The 18,447-nt window shown below is 39.6% G+C and overlaps 1 protein-coding gene across 8 annotated transcripts in view; it reads left to right on the forward strand.

The window, feature by feature from the left end:
- Positions 1-18,447, forward strand: part of MAP2K5 (mitogen-activated protein kinase kinase 5) — a 270,804-nt gene that overhangs the window by 26,592 nt on the left and 225,765 nt on the right. For all 8 annotated transcript variants that reach the window (XM_040493071.1, XM_040493070.1, XM_040493073.1 and 5 more), the window contains exons 4-5: positions 12,878-12,947; positions 17,681-17,721. In XM_040493071.1, the coding sequence (XP_040349005.1) occupies positions 12,878-12,947; positions 17,681-17,721 (111 nt within the window). The remainder of the gene's footprint in view (positions 1-12,877; positions 12,948-17,680; positions 17,722-18,447) is intronic.

An 18,447-nucleotide genomic window follows, 5' to 3' on the forward strand; every position in this document is an offset into this window, starting at 1 on the left:
CTCTCTCTCTCTCTCTCTCTCTCTCTCTCTCAAAGCTATATAAACATTTAAAAAATTAAAAAAGACAAAAAGATTTTGGTTGATAGTCCTCAGTCTCTGATCTGTGAGGAAAAACTTGCATGGTCTCTACTCTTTCGGTCCATTTTGACCCTGAAAAAATTTTTGAATCCAGGATCTGGGTGGTGGCATAGGGGAGATACTGAGAGATGAGCACATATTTACTGTAAAGCGCAGCTTAGTTTTTCTTGTCAAATTTAATAAATTTTCAGTCCCCTTAGTATTTCTTTAAAATCCATAGAGGGAAAACAAAAGTAGAGACACGTTTACCAGAAATCCCTTAATCATTCTTTTTCACTGATTACAAAGGGTAAATGAATAAACAGCTTGGATCTCTGAATAGAATTAAAAAGAAAATTTGCAATGTCTGGGTTGGAACTTGCAAAATTACTTTCTTCTCCCTTGAATGCAGGCATTTTCTGGCTTTGGGCCAACAGAAGCATAAGTTTTTATCAGTAATTTAAATAGATTTTCGTATTAGACCTGAAAATGTTGCCTTTTTAATTGAAAACTTATCAATTATTTAAATTGCTAGCAGCCTTAGGCTGTTAATTTTATGTGTGCCATAATAATGGCATACAGTGGTTTTTGATACATGTGACACAGAGTATCGCATCGTGGTAAGGATTTGTCATGACAATAAGTTGTCGTGTGCTGTTAAATAATAACCAACATATTAAACCCAAGTCTGTTGTCACACATTAGTACCGTTTTATGTAAGTTATTTAGAAGTTGTATTCTTTTCTTCATTAGATATATTTTTAAGAGATAATGAGAAGAAAACAAAGCTATAATAAATTGTCTTTTAAGAAAATGTAAAGTAATTTGGTCTCCAAGGAGATATTTAATGTATTGAGAGAATCCAGCAGCCAAGTGTTATTACAGCACCATTGTGATCGCTCTCTGCGTTTTGTTATGAGTTTGTGTTAATCAACAATCTGTTTTTATAGCGTAGTTTCTTGTAAGTTATGTTGTTAGAATATTCCACTTCTGGGATCATGGCTTTTCCTCTGACACTATTGTATCTTTTTAATTCCTCCATAAAGTATTTTTTTAATTAGAATCTGAAATGCTTTATTAGGAAAAAAGTACACCCAACCTGCATATTCTGAAAACTAAATACCTGATCATTGCCAATTATTTAAAGGACCTTGTTAAATATTCCCTTACTATGGTTTACTGTTGTTGTTGTTGTTGTTGTTGTTGATGTTCTTGTTCCCCCCTCTCATTTTCTGGGAAGATTAAAGACGGAATGTTGCTTCTCTCCTTCCGTCTTTTTGTATCCGTTGTCTGGCAGAGCTGGCTTCATTTCCTTTCAGCATCAAACAACAGTGCTGGGGCTTGTTTATTGATTCATGTGAAGCTTTATCTATCACTGAGACCTGGTTATAGGAGGGGGTTATTTTAAAGTTAACCTCTGCTTTTGGGTGACCTTTCATTAAGAAACCCAGCAGTACATCTTGCGTTTGTAAATGGATTCATACTTGTTTCTGCTAAATCCTGTGTCTGGTACAGGATTTATTACACCCAGTTCTCTCGATACCGAGAGGCTTGTATGAGTGGAGCACAGTATTAACAAGAGTAATTTTCTTCATTTTGCCCATTCTCTCTCTTTATACCATTTTTCCGCGTTGCCAGAAGAGTATGGGACAAGTTTAACTGTAATGCCTCCCATTATGCAGAGACCTTGTGTTTTAGTGGAGTGTAAGTATTCCCTTTGGTATACTTGACCATAGTGTACCTTTTTAGATGTTGGGTACCATGAGGGAAAATACTCCTTGACCTCTGTAGCACCTTGTAAATTGGGATATGATTAGCTTTATCCAAGTATATATGATTTGGAGATTGCCTCTAAAATCATGCAGTTACCCAAATAGAGTTGGAAGGAAGGGAGCCTTAGAAGTCTTGTCCAACTGCTTCATTTTGTAGATAAGGGAAATGAGGCCCACAGAGGTCAGATTCAGTTGGAGGTCAAGTTGCCAGTGAATGGGAAGACTCTCAGTGTCTTTACTCCTGGTGGTTTGAAATGATGTTTTTGTTTTGGCGTCTACTGAGGTCCTGCTGAGGAAGCTTTAAAATACTTCTTTTTGGGCGCCTGGGTGGCGCAGTCGGTTAAGCGTCCGACTTCAGCCAGGTCACGATCTCGTGGTCCGTGAGTTCGAGCCCCGCGTCGGGCTCTGGGCTGATGGCTCGGAGCCTGGAGCCTGTTTCCGATTCTGTGTCTCCCTCTCTCTCTGCCCCTCCCCCGTTCATGCTCTGTCTCTCTCTGTCCCAAAAATAAATAAACGTTGAAAAAAAAATTAAAAAAAATAAAATAAAATACTTCTTTTTTCCTGATATCAAAAAAGAATGCTGTTTACTGGAATGTTAGTGTGCCTGAGTTTGAATAGGAATGTAGAAAATACTTTGTGGGCTTTTGAAATTTTAAAGATTTCGTCCTTATCTATAGGCTGAGTTTTACCACAAAATTTGTTGCCCACTTAGGAGTTGAACATTTAACAGCATCAGGGCCTTTGCTGTTGGGAAGTTTTCTTCAAAGACCAAGAGGTTGGAAGCTCATTTTCCACCTGGTGCATTTCAATATGCTCCATGTTAAGTAGGCTCTGCTTTGAACTTTGTACCAGCAAAATCAGCTCAGTCTTCAGTGAGTGGCTGGCTCCCTACAAGTGTGGCTCACCCACACAACGGTCGTGCAGTGTGTTCTCCTGGGAGGGTGGGGAAGTGGTACAAACAGTGAGCGAGCTGAACCAAAGGAAATAAATACATAGTTTTGGAAATTACTCTTTTTTTCTTAACTTAAAAAATGACATTCTCGGGGTGCCTGGGTGGCTCAGTCGGTTGAGTGTCCGACTTTGGCTCAGGTCACGATCTCGCGGTATGTGAGTGCGAGCCCCGCGTCGGGCTCTGTGCTGACTGCTCAGAGCCTGGAGCCTGTTTCAGATTCTGTGTCTCCCTCTCTCTCTGACCCTCCCCCGTTCATGCTCTGTCTCAAAAATAAATAAACGTTAAAAAAAATTTTTTTTTTAAAAACAACATTCTCTAAGCTGTATAATATCTTGTTTTCTCATCCTAGTCAAAGAATAAAACTTTTGTTCAGAGGCAGATTATTTTAACTCCCTTCTCTGTGTTGCTTGGGACATGTGGATGCCTGTGAAATAGTGACAAATATGTGGTAGCTGCTTATTTAGCTCTGTTAGCCCCTGTTGTGAAATATCTTGGGGCATCTTTGCTTGTGAGGAACAGAAGCATACTGGAGTTTTCATGAGAACAAGGGGCTTATGTGGCTCTGGAAGCAAAGGAAATCTCCAGCCAGCACAAGCAGGCCTCAGCGGGCGTGCCACCAGGGCACTCTGGGGTGCTTTGGACCACCAGTGTTTTGTCATTAGCATGGCTTTAGTTCATCTCCGTGGAGGGCTCAGCGTAGGCTATGGGCTGTCTGGTTCCTCTGGGGTCCCGTGTCCAGGCAGTTGGCGCGAGGCAGTAGAGCCGTGCGATACCTCAGTTAGTCCCTTGGGGGGGCTCTGGCTTGGAGCTTGTCTTCAAAGGAGATGTGGGCTGCAGGGGAATGATGGACCTCTAGCAGTCGGACTGCCTTGGGGCATACCCAGTTGACTAGGCCCTTGTTGGCAGCTCTTAAGGAACCTCTGTTCTCTTAGGGCCATTCTTACGGGAAACAAGAGGGATATTTTCTACACATATCTGAAACATCAATGTAAATATGCTACAACACAGTAGGGTTAGAGAGATTCAATAAATTATCAATCTAGGCAATATGTCCAAAAAGGTATAAATTTAAGTAATAGAAAATTTCAAAACAAGTTGCTTCTTTCTATGTTTCTCTGTTACTGTTACTTATTATATGTTCTTTACTCATTCCCACCTGCCTTTTTATTTATTCTTTTTTTTTTTTTTTTTGAAAGAGGGAGAGCGAGCACACACACGAGTGCACAAGTGGGGGAAGTGTAGAAGGAGAGGGAGGACCCCCCCCGATGCGGAGCTCAATCTCATGACTGTGAGATCATGACCTGAGCTGAAATCAAGAGTCGGGTGCTTAACAGACTTAGACAGTCAGGCGCCCCTATTGATTCATTTTTTAATGGAAGTTGAGGGGCACCTGGGTGGCTCAGTAGGTTAAGTGTCCAACTCTTAGTTTTGGCTCAGGTCATGATCTCATGGTTCGTGAGGTTGGGTCCCATGCCGGGCTCTGTGCTGACAGTGCGGAGCCTGGTTGGGATTCTCTCTCTCCCCTCTCTCTGCCCCTCCTCACCTCGTGTGCTGTCTGTCTGTCTCTCTCTCTCTTTTAAAATAAATGAACTTTAAAAAAGTAATAGAAGTTGAGCAGTAGGCTGGATCTTTATCAAGCATTCTTGGAAATGGATGGCTAAATAAAGTGTGAGAGAATGTCACATTTGGCCTGCTCCCTGCATGGCCTGATGATTCTGTTTAAAATTTTTTTTTTTTTATGTTTATTCATTTTCGAAAGACAGAGCACGAGCAGGAGTGGGGCGGAGAGAAAGGGGGACACAGAATCTGAAGCAGGCTCCAGGCTCTGAGCTGTCAGCACAGAGCCCGACACGGGGCTTGAACTCACAAACCGTGAGATCATGACCTGAGCTGAAGTCGGATGCTCAACCGACTGAGCCACCCAGGCGCCCCTGATGATCCTGTTTTAAGTTGTAGATTCCCTTATCTGTGGGGGATAAGATCCAGGATCCCCTCCCCCCCACCCCATGCAGGCCTGTGACTGTGGATAGTACCAAGCCCTATATATACCATGTCTTTTCTATACATACATATCTGTGGTAAAGTTTCATTTAAAATTAGGCACAGCAGGTGATTCACAACAATAACTAATAATAAAATAGAACAGTTACAACAATATACTACAGTGAAAGTTATGTGAACGTGGTCTCTCTCTCTCAAAATACCTGATTGTACTATACTCACACTTCTTGTGATGCCAAGAGTTGATAAAATGCCTACATGATGGGATGAAGTGAGGTGAATGACGTAGGCGTTGTGACCTAGTGTTGGGTTACTATTGACCTTCTGACAGTATGTCAGAAAGAGGATCATTTGTTTCCGGACTGTTTCCGGACTTTGACCACAGGTAACTGAAACCATGGAAAGTGAAACCACAGATAAGGGGGGACTACGGTATTTAAACTTCTTCTTTAGAAGTGCAGCAGAATTGCTGCAGCCTAGAAATCAGATGAAAGGTTAGTGTAGACACTGCCCCATGCTAACCTTGTGGATGACTCTGAAAGCTCCATCCAGGAGGTTCCTACAAGTTTTGGACCCATTGCTGAATACAAATTTAAACTCCTTCTGCCAACACACATTACCTCAAACTTAGCCAAGTTGAAGTTCATCTGCCATCGTCTATCCAAACCTCTGTTAAGACCATCTGGGGCTCCCTAATGTCCTTTACGGTTTTACTATTCAAAACAAACAGTGTTATCATTAAGTGTGGCCAACTTACTGTCTTTTTCACTTCCAAATCATTAATAAATGCATCCGTCCAATAACATTAGCCTATAAATAGGACCCAGAGTTGTTCCCTGTTGACCTTTTCACTGTAAGACTTTTCATTGTGATTTTCTTTCTCATCATCTAATCTGTCCGTGACCATGTGGGGACCCTTGGTCTAGAGTCCGAGGAAGAGCGTGTGTACGTTGTAGTACCTCAAGGCAGGGGCAGTGAGCTATTGAGAAGTGGGGGGATCTGAAGCCAGATCCGTAAATGCAGTTATTGATTTGGTATTCAACATAGATTAGTTTTATATGTTATTTTTGACTGCTGGAGCAATTGTGTGCTTCTTAAGAGGTCAGCGTCCATAGAAGGAAAGCCTCTCAATGTAAAGTATAAGAAATAACCAAAAGAAAGTGTAACTGAGGACGCACTAAGTAGTGTTCTAATTGAATTTGTATCCATTTAACAGAGTTCAGGTTGTTGGGCTCTTCACTGGGAAAACTAATAAATTAACTATGGACTGCAAATAGTTGGTTAGTTTATTGATTATTGCTGTAATTACTGACTGAGCTACCTATAATGGGGTATGCTTGCAGTATTGACTGAACAGGAATGTGAAAATTTTATCATTAGTAGGAAAAAACCAGCATACTTATTCCTCATAGGTTGAAACACTGTACTGTTAGAAGGTATGTTAAGGAGAGGTTTAGGAAACTGTTCTGTCACGTGTATAGAAGAATAATGTATAAACCTGATTTGATGCGATTTGATATCTAAGACTTGCCACCGTGTAAGTTAGGAGGTATGAGCAATGAAACTAGCTGCCACGTCTCTATCAGCTCCCGTCTGCCTCCTTCCCGTAAACGTTTGTGGAGCACTCTTATGTGTGAGGCACAGTGCTGGGCACTGTACAGCGTCACTTCTTAGGTTTTTAGGGACACAGGCCTATTTGAAAATGTGAGGGAAGTTGTTTATTCTCTTCCCAGAAAATTGACACAATGCAGTGTTTCACATATAATTTTAGGAATTTGAAGGCTCTCCTAAGGCCCATATAGACTCCAGTTTAATACCTCTGCAAGATACAAGAGGTATTACAAGACACTAAAATACACAAGACAGGGCCCCTGCCCGTGATTAACTTCCAGAAGAAAAATAGACATGATTCTTTATAATACCCTTTTAATTATTTTATTATTTATAGTACTGTAGTAATGGAGGGAAAGGGAGGGGCACTGACTCAGCCTTGATAAGCAGTTAGTTAAATCTACCTCTGTACTTGGTCTAACAGTGATCTTGTTTAGGGGTTTCTATGTTACCCTATTGTTATGGACGCTTCTCTTCTATGTACTGTTGCCTGGAAGTGGGAGACTCATAGCCCTGTGCCCTATTTCAAGATTCTTTTCAAGTACTTTATAGAAGGTTTCCCATATACTGCTTCCTTTGATTTGATCTTCTTAATACCTTTACGAGGTGAGCAAGGCAGGTATTGTCCCTATTTTTATAGCTGAGGCTACTGACGCACATAGTGGGTGCCTTTCTTAAGGTCACACAACCAGTAAACGTAGAGCTAGGACCTGAGATCACTCACTGATTTGCTCACTTATTTGTACAGCCAGTTTTTAAAAAAAAAATTTTTTTTAACGTTTATTTATTTTTGAGACAGAGAGAGACAGAGCATGAAGGGGGGAGGATCAGAGAGAGAGGGAGACACAGAATCCGAAACAGGCTCCAGGCTCTGAGCGGTCAGCACAGAGCCTGACGCGGGGCTCAAACTCAGGCGCCGCGAGATCATGACCTGAGCCGAAGTCGGCTGCTCAACCGACTGAGCCACCCAGGCGCCCCTGTACAGCCAGTTTTATACTATAAATACTTATGGGATAGCAGCTATGTGGCCAAGTGCTATGCTAGGTGGTGCAGGTACAGTGAACATATAGTTCATTCCTTCAAGGAGCCCATGGTCCATTCAGGGAGATTAACAAAAAAAGCCAACAGTGTTCAATGTGGGAGGATATGAAAACTCATAATTGCCAGGGAGAGTGATAAGTGCTCTAATATGCTTAAGTGTTAGGCGCTCTGTGAGCACAAGAAGGAGCACCTGGTGTAGCTTTGGGGACAGAGGAGGCTTCCTGAAGAAGGTGGTGTCTGGATGGAGTAAGCTGGGACAAAGGGACAGGGAAGAGAGAACAGTGTGTCAAAGGCTTAGGTGTAAGAGCAGCTGGTGCATTCAGGAGGAGCTACCTGGGATTCAGTGTAGAACAGACAGGGAGGCAGGAAGGGTATGACATGAGATTGGGAAAGAAGGTGGGCTAGACTATGGAGGGCCCAACCTTGGGGAATTGAGAAGCTAGGAAGATGTAGAGTTAATAAAACTGGTGTTGATTAAGTATGGGGAAGAAGGAAAGAGAGGTGGTCTGGTTTACCTGCAGCTATCTGGCTTGGGAAACTAGGTCATTGTGATGTCATTGACCGAGACAGGGAGCCCAGGTGGTGGAAGATGGGTCTAGGGCACGAGGGAGGGTGTGAAAGGTAGAGACCTGTTGAATTTGAGAGGCCTCTGGATAACCAGTTTGGTATGTTCCGAATCTTAGGAGAGAGATTTGGGCTGGAAATAAAGATTTGTGATTCATCAGCTCCTAATTAGTCTCAATGAGTCCTCTGGTAATTGAAACCTTTGAAGTGGCTGAAGTTAACTCAAGGAGAGTATAAAATAAGAAGAGAAGGTTGATGAAAAACCATGGGGAGCTCCAACATTTAAAGGAGGGGAGGAGAAAGAACCACTTACCGGAGACTGAGTTGAGTGGGCAGAGAGGGAGGAGGAAAACCAGAGGGGGTGCTGGGGAGGGAGGGAGAGGTCACCCGTCAGCGCGGTACCATGTGTCCCCAGTGTGTGAAAAGATCGGTGACATGGCTGAACCCAAACAGGGTGTAACTAAAGAAGCCACTCTCCCCACCAGCTCAGCAGTCTGCCCAATAACCCAATTTCTTTAAATGTTTTCAGGTATGAGAAATAAGAGGTAACTTACCTTTGGACTCTTAAATAGTAAACGTACATTTTATGTTCTGAGTACACGAAAGAAGTATTTTTGTTGCTGTTGTTCACTGATAAACCTTTTGTTTCATCTATGAACGATACTCGCAGAATAGGATAGGGTTGTGAGAAATTAAATGAATAAACAGAAATAGCTAGTGTTGAGCCTAGTACATAGTAGGTGGTCTATAAGTGGTTGTGTATGTGTGCGTATCTCCCTATGTCTCTGTCTCTCTTTTAATAGAGAACTTGTGCCTTGTAAAATGAAACGGTGCTGTTTGGGAACTCAAGTTTTTTATATGACAGATTTCCATGAAGACAAAAAATGTTGTAATTATTGACTGAATTGTGCTGTTGGAATTAGAATTAGGTTCATAACAAACAGGAACACTGTTTGATAAACTTGCAAACAAAACAAGCCAAGAATTGTACTTGCTATCCCCTCGTTGAATCTGGCCCTCTGTTTCAAATTAATTAGATTTTTGGATAACTGTGCTAAACTTTGTCACATCCTTATTAAAATTGTTTAAGGATTTTGAGGAGCATCTCAGAGGGACGCAAACTAATCTGAGTCTGGTACTAGAGATTCCATTAGCAATCACAAAACTGATTAATCTTTTACTCCGTTAGCTTATTGATTATTGCTGCAATTACTGCGCGTAACGGATTCTGCCAGGAACACCAGCAGAAAACACGTTTTATGCCTGCCGCTGAGGTACTCAGTCTGAGCACGGTATTTTGTACTTTTTACACAAAACTGTTTTTGTATTTTTAACTGGGAACACTTCTATTCAGAAAGTGCTGTTGTTTCAATGGTAAGAGGTTCACTTTTTAATTTCTCAAACACCAAGAATACATTACAGTTGGCAAAGTGCCTTCAGAAATTTCTCTTGCTGCTGTTTCATTTGGAACTTCACGGCCACCCTGTATGATGGACCAGCTATCTTTACTCTCATTTGGAGGAAACAAGGGTTAGGTAGCAGAATCAGAATTAGACCCTATTTCAGTCAGTAAATATTTATTGAACACCTGCTATATGCAGCTCTGTGTTAGGGATAATAAGAGCCAGGATAGGATTATAAAGATTATGTTTAAGAAGTTATTTGGATAGCTTCAGATTATGCCCCCATTAATGTTAAAATGGTCACTGTTACTTTGCTGTCCAAGCCATGTTAAGTATCTTGGCATAGGGGCACTTGGGTGGCTCAGTTGGTTAAGCTTCTGACTTCAGTTCAGGTCATGATCTCACAGCTTGTGAGTTGGAGCCCCTGCGTCGGGCTCTGTGCTGACCGCTCAGAGCCAGGAGCCTGCTTCGGATTCTGTGTCTCCCTCTCTCTCACTGCCCCTCCTCCACTTGCACTGTCTCTCTCTCAAAAATAAATAAACATTACAAAAAAATTTTTTTAAGTGTCTTGGCATGTAAGATTTAGCTTTTTATTTGTTTGGGTTTTTTTCTTCAGTTTAGTTTGGACTGTTAGAAGTCATTGCTTATTTTATCACTATTGAGAACAAAATTGGAAAGGCTCTCTTTAAAAGGAGAGTATCTAAAAACACTGAGAGATTGCCTGGATCTGGAAACCCCTTGCTCCCCAGCTTCAGTGCTAGCCCGTCTGCCCCTCAAGTGAGTCTCCTGGCACTCCTCTGGCTGTGTAGCATCTTCGTAATCCGAGGGGCGGGAACTATTTCCTTGCCCAGCTTATGTGCTGGGGAATGGCCACTCCCCACCTCGGGGCCCTGTGAGTCCCCCAAGTGCCTTGCTCGTCTCACTGGGCAGCACAGGCGCACACACGGCCTGTCAGCACTGCTCTGGGCCGGGAGGTACGCGTGGCCCCGTGCCATATCTTCGTCCCTTCGAGAACGCTCGGTATGCGGCAGCCTGAGCTCTTAGGCCTGGTGCCTCTTTGCCAGCCCCACCGTGGCCCTCACAGGGCCTGCTCCTCAGAGTTGCTTGTCTGGAGTGGGCCCAAGCCATGGGTTTAATTACCACCCTTTACGGTGTGCTTCTGATGCTGAATTACTTTGCTGTATGGATCACAAGATTCTCTGTTAATACAAACAGAGATCAAACCCAGTATTTCAGCAGGAAAAAAAATGTCCCTTGGATTTGGAAGAACTGTGGAAAACAAAAAGCAAATGCTAACTACTTGCTTTACAGATACTGGCAAGTGGCACACTTAATATCATTACTGTGACTGTGTTAAAGGTAGCATAAAGGGATGGTTATTATACGTGGCCGAAAAATTTGTGCAATGGTTATAAACGTATGTATAGTTTGCCAGTTGATTTGGCACAGGTCTGAAATGAAAGGGAAACCAAATTTATTTATTTATTTTAGGAGACAAATAAATAAAGTTGGAAAACAGGTCAATTTCATGCATGCAAGGTTTTATAGTAGGAAAAAATGCATTGCACCTGTTCTGACCCTTTACATTTGAGGTTATTTGTTTTCAAACTTGACCCCAAGCACCAGTTTCAGACAACTCTATAATTAATTTGTTAGACAAAGCATAAAGATATTTTATTCGTTTTGATCTCTAGGACTGTAGTGAAGTAGTAACTGAAATTACTAACCTATTGTACATAGCAGTTAATTAAAGAAAAGCATTAACTATAGGAGAACACTGCCACTGCTGTTGTCTTGTATCAGTATAAAAAGGCAGTAATTTTTTTGACAGCCACTGATTGGAAAGTTGCTTGCAGCCTTCCAGAACCAAGGGGGTACATGCTGTGGATCAATAACCGGCAAATTTCCCATTAAAAAGAATACCTGAGCAATGTTCCAAATAGCCACTGGCATCTTAATTTTCCATGGAAACCTCAAATACTTGTGTGCCGAGGACAAGTCATTTTTGGACAATTTTTCCAGACTACTTGTTAACAGTTATTGCTGTCCCAAAAGGTTGACAGCCTACATGATTGATATTTCATTTACTTGTCATCACTGTTTGAGTAATGGCGAGCGGTTTATTTCTGTGGTTTTAAGGAATATAGTCTCCTGAATGACATTCGCCTTGGTATGTATTCCAGAGCGTGTGTCACACATGTTTATGCCGTGTGTATCTAGGCTTCTACGTCCACAGAAGGAGAGGATCAGTTTCCTTTACAGTTTGAAAGCCCTTGGAGAGGAGGATACACTTGTATCAGCCCACAGCTATCAAAAATTCACTTCACTTGTTTGTTTTCAGGACAAAGAGCCTTAGATTGTTAACTTGTGATTCCCAAGATGATGTAGAATCACATAATTCCCTTTATTTTGTAAAAAAACAAAACCAGAAACAAAACCCTTGATTTTGTAATGATTTTAACGTACGTAAAAGCACTAGGAAGATGTGTGTCTGTGTCTTCTAAAGAAGACTTTTTTGGAATGTCAGCAAGTAATGATTGTCAAGGAAGAATTTCTCCCAAATGTGGCAGTTACATAACGTGTATGTGGTTTTAATATAGAAACGGCAAGAATGAAAGGAGAGTTCTGCTGTGTGTGACAACCCACAAAACACAAAATCAGTTGTTTTCATCGCTGACATTTTCCACTTTGTTATTTGTCACGTGGTAAAAGTGAGGGCACAGAAGCCGTCTCCAAGTTCGGTGGACATACACTCACCAATTAGCAAATTAAGGAAAATGGGAATCAGACCATAATATAACCTGGTGAATGAATTTGTGTTTATGAAGGAGTGTGAAAGCTTTTTCACTTGGAACTTTATGTTTTGTGCCCAGAATTTTAAAGTGAAATTTGATCTGTGCTAAAGTGTTGAAAAGACTGAAGCATGAAAGGTATGTTTGCTTAAAACTGAGCTACCTTTCTGTCATATTAATCCTGTCATCTTTGGGTAGGTCATACCTTGTTTGCTTTTTCCACAGTCTATGATTTAGATTCCCGTCGTGTGTACATTTTTAACACAAATATGTATAATGTTTGATCTGCCGGGCACACAAGTCCAGGCTAGGTGGGGAGTGTCTTCATTTTGCTTTGCAAAAACCCAGAGAAAAGAACAAGAAGCAATTTGAGAAGTTTCCACTGAAAAGCTTTTTGTGTCATTTTTAATACATGTCATTTTCAAAATATTTCTTGAAATCAAATAGTAAATTCTTAATCAACATTTTTACTTTTAAAAACAAACGACAGAGTGGAGGATAGCATTATACTGGACTTTCAATGCTGAATATAGTCATTTTTATGTGCAAATAGGACAAAGTATTCTCAAGGCTGATATGTATGTACCAGCAATTTACAAAAGTACTATGAATTAAACAACCCATAAGTGTCTGTTCCAGTATTCATACATTACTGAGTAATCTCTTTCTATAATCTCTTTGCAGTATTATTCCACAGTAATGGAACAGCAAGTAAATGGACAGTTAATAGAGCCTCTGCAGATATTTCCAAGAGGTAATGTTGAACAAATTCTAATCAACAATGATTATTTCAGTAAACTGTTTCATCAACAGTTATGTTTTCCAAAGGTTTAAATGCACATAACATGATGTTTAGCTCTTAATTTGAAAAAACAAAAGAAGTATTCATTATCGTGGGGATTGCAGGCTATATTATAGTTATGGCAGATAAAATATCTAATTTACTAGAGTAAATTAAACTAACTAGATTGTTTTTTGTTTTTGAAGTACATACTTACATTCGCTTAAAGAACTCTTTGGGGGTCCACATGGTTTCTAAACCAAGGCAAATGAATGACTTTAATTTCGGATATTTATAAATTGTGGCTCATGACGGTAGCCAAAGCTGCTGTTGAAGAGAAAGCTTTCATCTAGTGCAGAAGCGAAGATGTACTGTGGGGTTTTAGGAGAGAAATTTTGATAATGTTTAGTCCTTGGTTTTTTGGGGTGACATTTTCCAAATAATGGAAAATCTTCATAAATAGGAATTTAATTGTCAAGTCTCCAAAAAATATTAGCTGATGAGAGTAAGTTTTGGTGAATCACCAAGTCAATTAATATTCCTTTTTTTTCTTTTAGATTGGCAGTACTAGCCGCCTATCTGATATGATTGATCAACTGTATATTAATGTTTCCTCAAAATTCGAAAAATAGTAGGGGCGCCTCAGTGGCTCAGCCGGTTGAGCATCCAACTTTGGCTCGGGTCTCACGGTTCATGAGTTTGAGCCCCACATTGATGGGACTCAGGGCTGACGGTGGGGAGCCTGCTTGGGATTCTCTTTCTTTCCCTCTCTGCCCCTCCCCCACTTGCACACATGCACGCTCGTGTGCATGCACTCTCTCAAAATAAATAAACTTAAAAATTTTTGAATAATAGTAAAAAAGAACAGTTTAGTTATGTAAACCATTAAGTCTTTCACGCATGATACCTTGCCCCACTTGGAATTCATATTTTTTTAACTGATGGAGCAAGATAAGGAAATGCTCCAACTTTTTTAGAAATAACTTAATGCTAAGTGAAATAAGCCATACAGAGAAAGACAGATACCATATGTTTTCACTCTTATGTGGATCCTGAGAAACTTAACAGAAACCCATGGGGGAAGGGAAGGAAAAAAAAAAAAGAGGTTAGAGAGGGAGAGAGCCAAAGCATAAGAGACTCTTAAAAACTGAGAACAAACTGAGGGTTGATGGGGGGTGGGAGGGAGGGGAGGGTAGGTGATGGGTATTGAAGAGGGCATCTTTTGGGATGAGCACTGGGTGTTGTATGGAAGCCAATTTGACAATAAATTTCATATATTAAAAAAAATTTTTTTTAATTAAAAATTTAAAAAAAAGAAATAATATCTTTGTCAACTGATACTGTACAGATAATCATGGTATGGGTTTTTCAATTAACCATTCTAGACTTTCATTACCTGTAACTCTCTGAAGTTGAATGGTTCAGTTAACCAGTAGCCTCTAATTTACACTGATCAAGTCTCCAAAGGCAGCTGATGTGGCCAGCCCACAAAAAGGTCTGGGTTCAAGGGTAATGCTTTTCTAGTGTTAAGGTGGGCAGTGGGATTGGGAGTACTTAGTACATTATTAATGATAATGCATTAAAGAGCTAAGTAAGTAAACAAAATGGGGCCATTGATAGTGTCTGTGAAACAAAAATTAAGATTAATCCAATTCTGTTGTGCCTGAAGACTAAAAATGAATTAAAAAAAGAAAAGAAAAAGGAATGTTGCCATTTCTGTGCATTAGGCCAGTGACAAGGATGCAGATTGCTTCTTGTTATTTTCAACGATGGGAGAATTGGGCAAGTTTCACAATTGTTTCTCCACAAGAATACTTTACCAGCTGAAAATTTCCATTAATTGTTTCCCTACTTGACATAATAACTCTTTTGTTATAGCAAACTCTAGTACAGTAACGTGGAAAATCATACCAATGCTCTGGGTCTTTGTTGTTTTTTCCCCCCTCCAATAAAAGATTTACTCTTCTTCATCCAAAATCTTTCAAAGTTTTTTTTTTTCTTTTCTTTCATGAGCAGTCCTTTTCAGTCTTCTTGTCTGTACCATTGTGCCATCTCTCATGGGCGTGACAACCTTTTTTTAGACATCTGCTCTGTTCAGGCAGTAATATTCCTTTAAGTGTTATCATTTCTCATTTTTCTGACATTTCTGTCTGTTAGGTATTACTGATTCCATTGTATGGATGAGAATATGTAGGTTCAGAGAGATTAAATAATTTCAGAGTCCACAACAGCTTTAAGTGGTTAGTATACCTTTTGAATAAGAATTTTGTTTAAATTATAATTTGCTTAAAGTGGAAGGGCATATAAATGAAAATAATCATGGAGTGTGCTTGGAGGCAGTCTGCAGTGGGGTGGTAAGAGTGTAGAGAATAGTACATTGTAGGGAGAAGATACTTAAAAGAAGACAGTATATGAGATATGATTGTCGCATGTAGTCCTAGAACAGACCTATTAGGCTCTAATAAATTATTAAATAAAGTTCTTCCAGGCCATATTAAATTTTTTTTTTTAGTTTATTTATTTATTTTTGAGAGAGCAACTGAGAGTGAGCAGGGGAGGGGCAGAGAGAGCGGGAGAGAGAGAATGTCAAGCAGGCTCCACAGTGTCAGCATGGAGCCCGATGTGGGGCTTGAACTCACAAACCATGAGATTGTGACCTGAGCTGAAACCGGGAGTCAGACACTTAACTTACACCCAGGTGCCCCCATATTTAAATTTTTTAAAATATGAGATTCAGTCTCCTTATCTCTATGGTTTCTTGGATGTTATTGTACGACTCTGTTTATTGTATTCTTGCTTTTTGCTTACCTATATTTTATTTTTATTTTTTTTAAGCTTATGTATTTATTTTGAGAGAGACAGTGTGAGTGGGGGTGGGGCAGAGAGGAGAGAGAGAATCCTGAGCAAGCTCCATGCTGCCAGCACAGAGTCCAGTGTGGGGCTTGAACTCACAAAACCACAGGATCATGACCTGACCTGAACCAAGAGTCAGATGCTTAACTGACCGAGCCACCCAGGCACTCTACTCTGACTTACCTATATTTTATATAGGTAAATGTGATTACACAAACTTAGACAATTAAGATATAGACATACTGGGCAGATTGACTGGGTTAATACTTAGTTGGTTAGAGGCCTCCCAGACCTTAGTTTCTTCAGTCAAGCCCCATGCTACAAAGAATCTCTAGACTGAACAAGTGAGAAAGATAGGAGAAAACGATTTTGTTCTAACCTCAGGTGTTCTCATTCCAAGTAAGACATTTGCCTTGGATGGTAACTCCCAGCTCATTGCTATACTCCCTGTAGTTAAAAGATATGTTAAATATTGATAACTATGAAAACTTTCTAGCTTTATGCAACTTCTGACTCCATAACTTTAGGAAATACGAGGTTACTGGGTTTTTTTGAATATTGTTTAGATTTCCAGTCATGAAGATTTGAGAAGCCAGTTGAGTAATGAGGCACATGTTTAGGTAATAGGTAAGATTGACACCTGTCTCTGATTCCTTAGCCACTTTCTTATTAAATGAAATTTATGAATGTACTGGGTTCTTAAGTGGAAATACTCTGAAGTGTTGTCTTAGGAAGTATTAATGTTCCCTCGAGGATCAGGCATCAAATGTATGTGACTTTTGTTTTGTTCAAAAAGTTAATTTCCATTTTATGGAGAAAAGATTTGGAGTCCTAATTTTAATGTATTTTAGAAAAATAAAAATTCTTTATTAAGGTTTAGATATATTTTCTAGGAGAGTAACATAATAAATTTGAATGTACTAAAAATATACACAATTAAAACAATTGATATGCTTTGTAATTATTACCCACATCTTCTTATTAAACAGTTTTATTTCTTGTTGTCAGAAACAGAGGAGAAATACATGTACATCTGAGGGAGGAGGAAAAAAAATCAAATTCATCCTTCCCAAACAATCAATCAAAATTGACAGTCCCTCAACATACAACATGTAGGGCACCCGTAGCTTTCAGATGGAAGCAGCCTATAAAATGGGCAGGACGCTTTTGTATTTCTAACATTTGATGAAGAAGCATTTGCTGAATTGGAAGAGTACTAACCTGTACATCCTGGTGGTGTCGGGAAATTAATATTTTTCCTGGCACTGCTCTGTCGTTAGACTTAAATATTAGAAGATGTCAAGATTTGCAAAAAAATGCAGTAAAATTAGTGATATCCTTGTATTTTAACAAATTTGACTAATTATTGCTGTGCAAACTGGTATTCAAACTTGAATATTCCATTTTAGAGTCTCTGAACATCTTTCTGGCATTAAAAGACCCTTCTCCAACCTCCCACCATCCCCCCTCAAAGAAAAAACCCTAGCTATTTTCAAAGTAGTTTAAGTGATAGCAGATATACAATGTAATGGAGTTGAGGAAAGATTGCAGAAATTTGAATTATGAAAGGAATCTAATCATTTTAGCTCAGTTAACTTGATTTTTATATGTTTTAAGCAGAAATTGGAATTTATATGAGGTGGTGTCAGAAAGCTCTTTGCATTTATAAATGCTCACTCCTGCAAGTTAAAAACCTTGGTTCATAATTCCCACTTTGGGTCTTGGGAGCCACTTTTCAATCATTTCTCTCTGCTAATTTTGGTGTCACCCTCATTTCTTTTTAAACGATTCATTTTGAGCAAATTTGTAAATGGCCCTGATGTGTTCTACAATTTAGTCAATTACTGTTTCAGCCTGCAAGCCTCCTGGGGAACGGAACATACATGGCCTGAAGGTACGAATTTCAATAATTGTTTCAGTAAAGTTAGATGGATTTGTAATGCTGTGTTCCACTTATTGAAATGTCAAATAAAACTGCACTTTCTCAAGCTCTGACAAGCGATCCTTTTTTTTTTTTTTTTTTTTTTCCAAAGGGGATGTGGAGGGAGATTCATCTGTAGTATTTGCTCAATATGTGTACATATTTGGATAGAAGGCTTTTTGGGGGCCACATTTTTTTTTAATTATTTTGAATCATTTTGTGGATCCGTTTCTTCAGGATGATTCTGAGCACTGGTGTCCACAAAGATTTATTTGCGTGAAAATACAGACTTCATTTCAGTGATTAATTAAGCACCTAAGCATATTGCACACAGAATACCCTCCTCTTTTTTTGACATATTTATGCTAGAAACATATATTTATTTGATGTCTTTTCATTGTTCTTTGTCTTTTGAATTCTGGATTTCTGCTTACAGCTTCACATTTGAAAGAAAAGCTGGCTATTGTATTAGATTCAAGCATTTTATAATTAATTATTTGGACCTCGTTTTTCAGTGAATAGGAAACATTCTGCAGTGTTCTGTTTGGTTTTCGAGCTGGAAGGGTATGAAAACGTGAGGTTCACTTCTAACCTCGGGATGTATTCTTCATGTTCTTTTTTGAACATATTGTTTTGTATATGAAACAAAACAGTGAATTGAATTCAGTTCTGGAGAGTGAATTGCAATTTTCCCATTTA

Source organism: Herpailurus yagouaroundi, unplaced genomic scaffold, assembly GCF_014898765.1.
Source record: "Herpailurus yagouaroundi ecotype Mexico unplaced genomic scaffold, PumYag 184, whole genome shotgun sequence".
NCBI classification, from domain to species: Eukaryota; Metazoa; Chordata; class Mammalia; order Carnivora; family Felidae; genus Herpailurus; species Herpailurus yagouaroundi.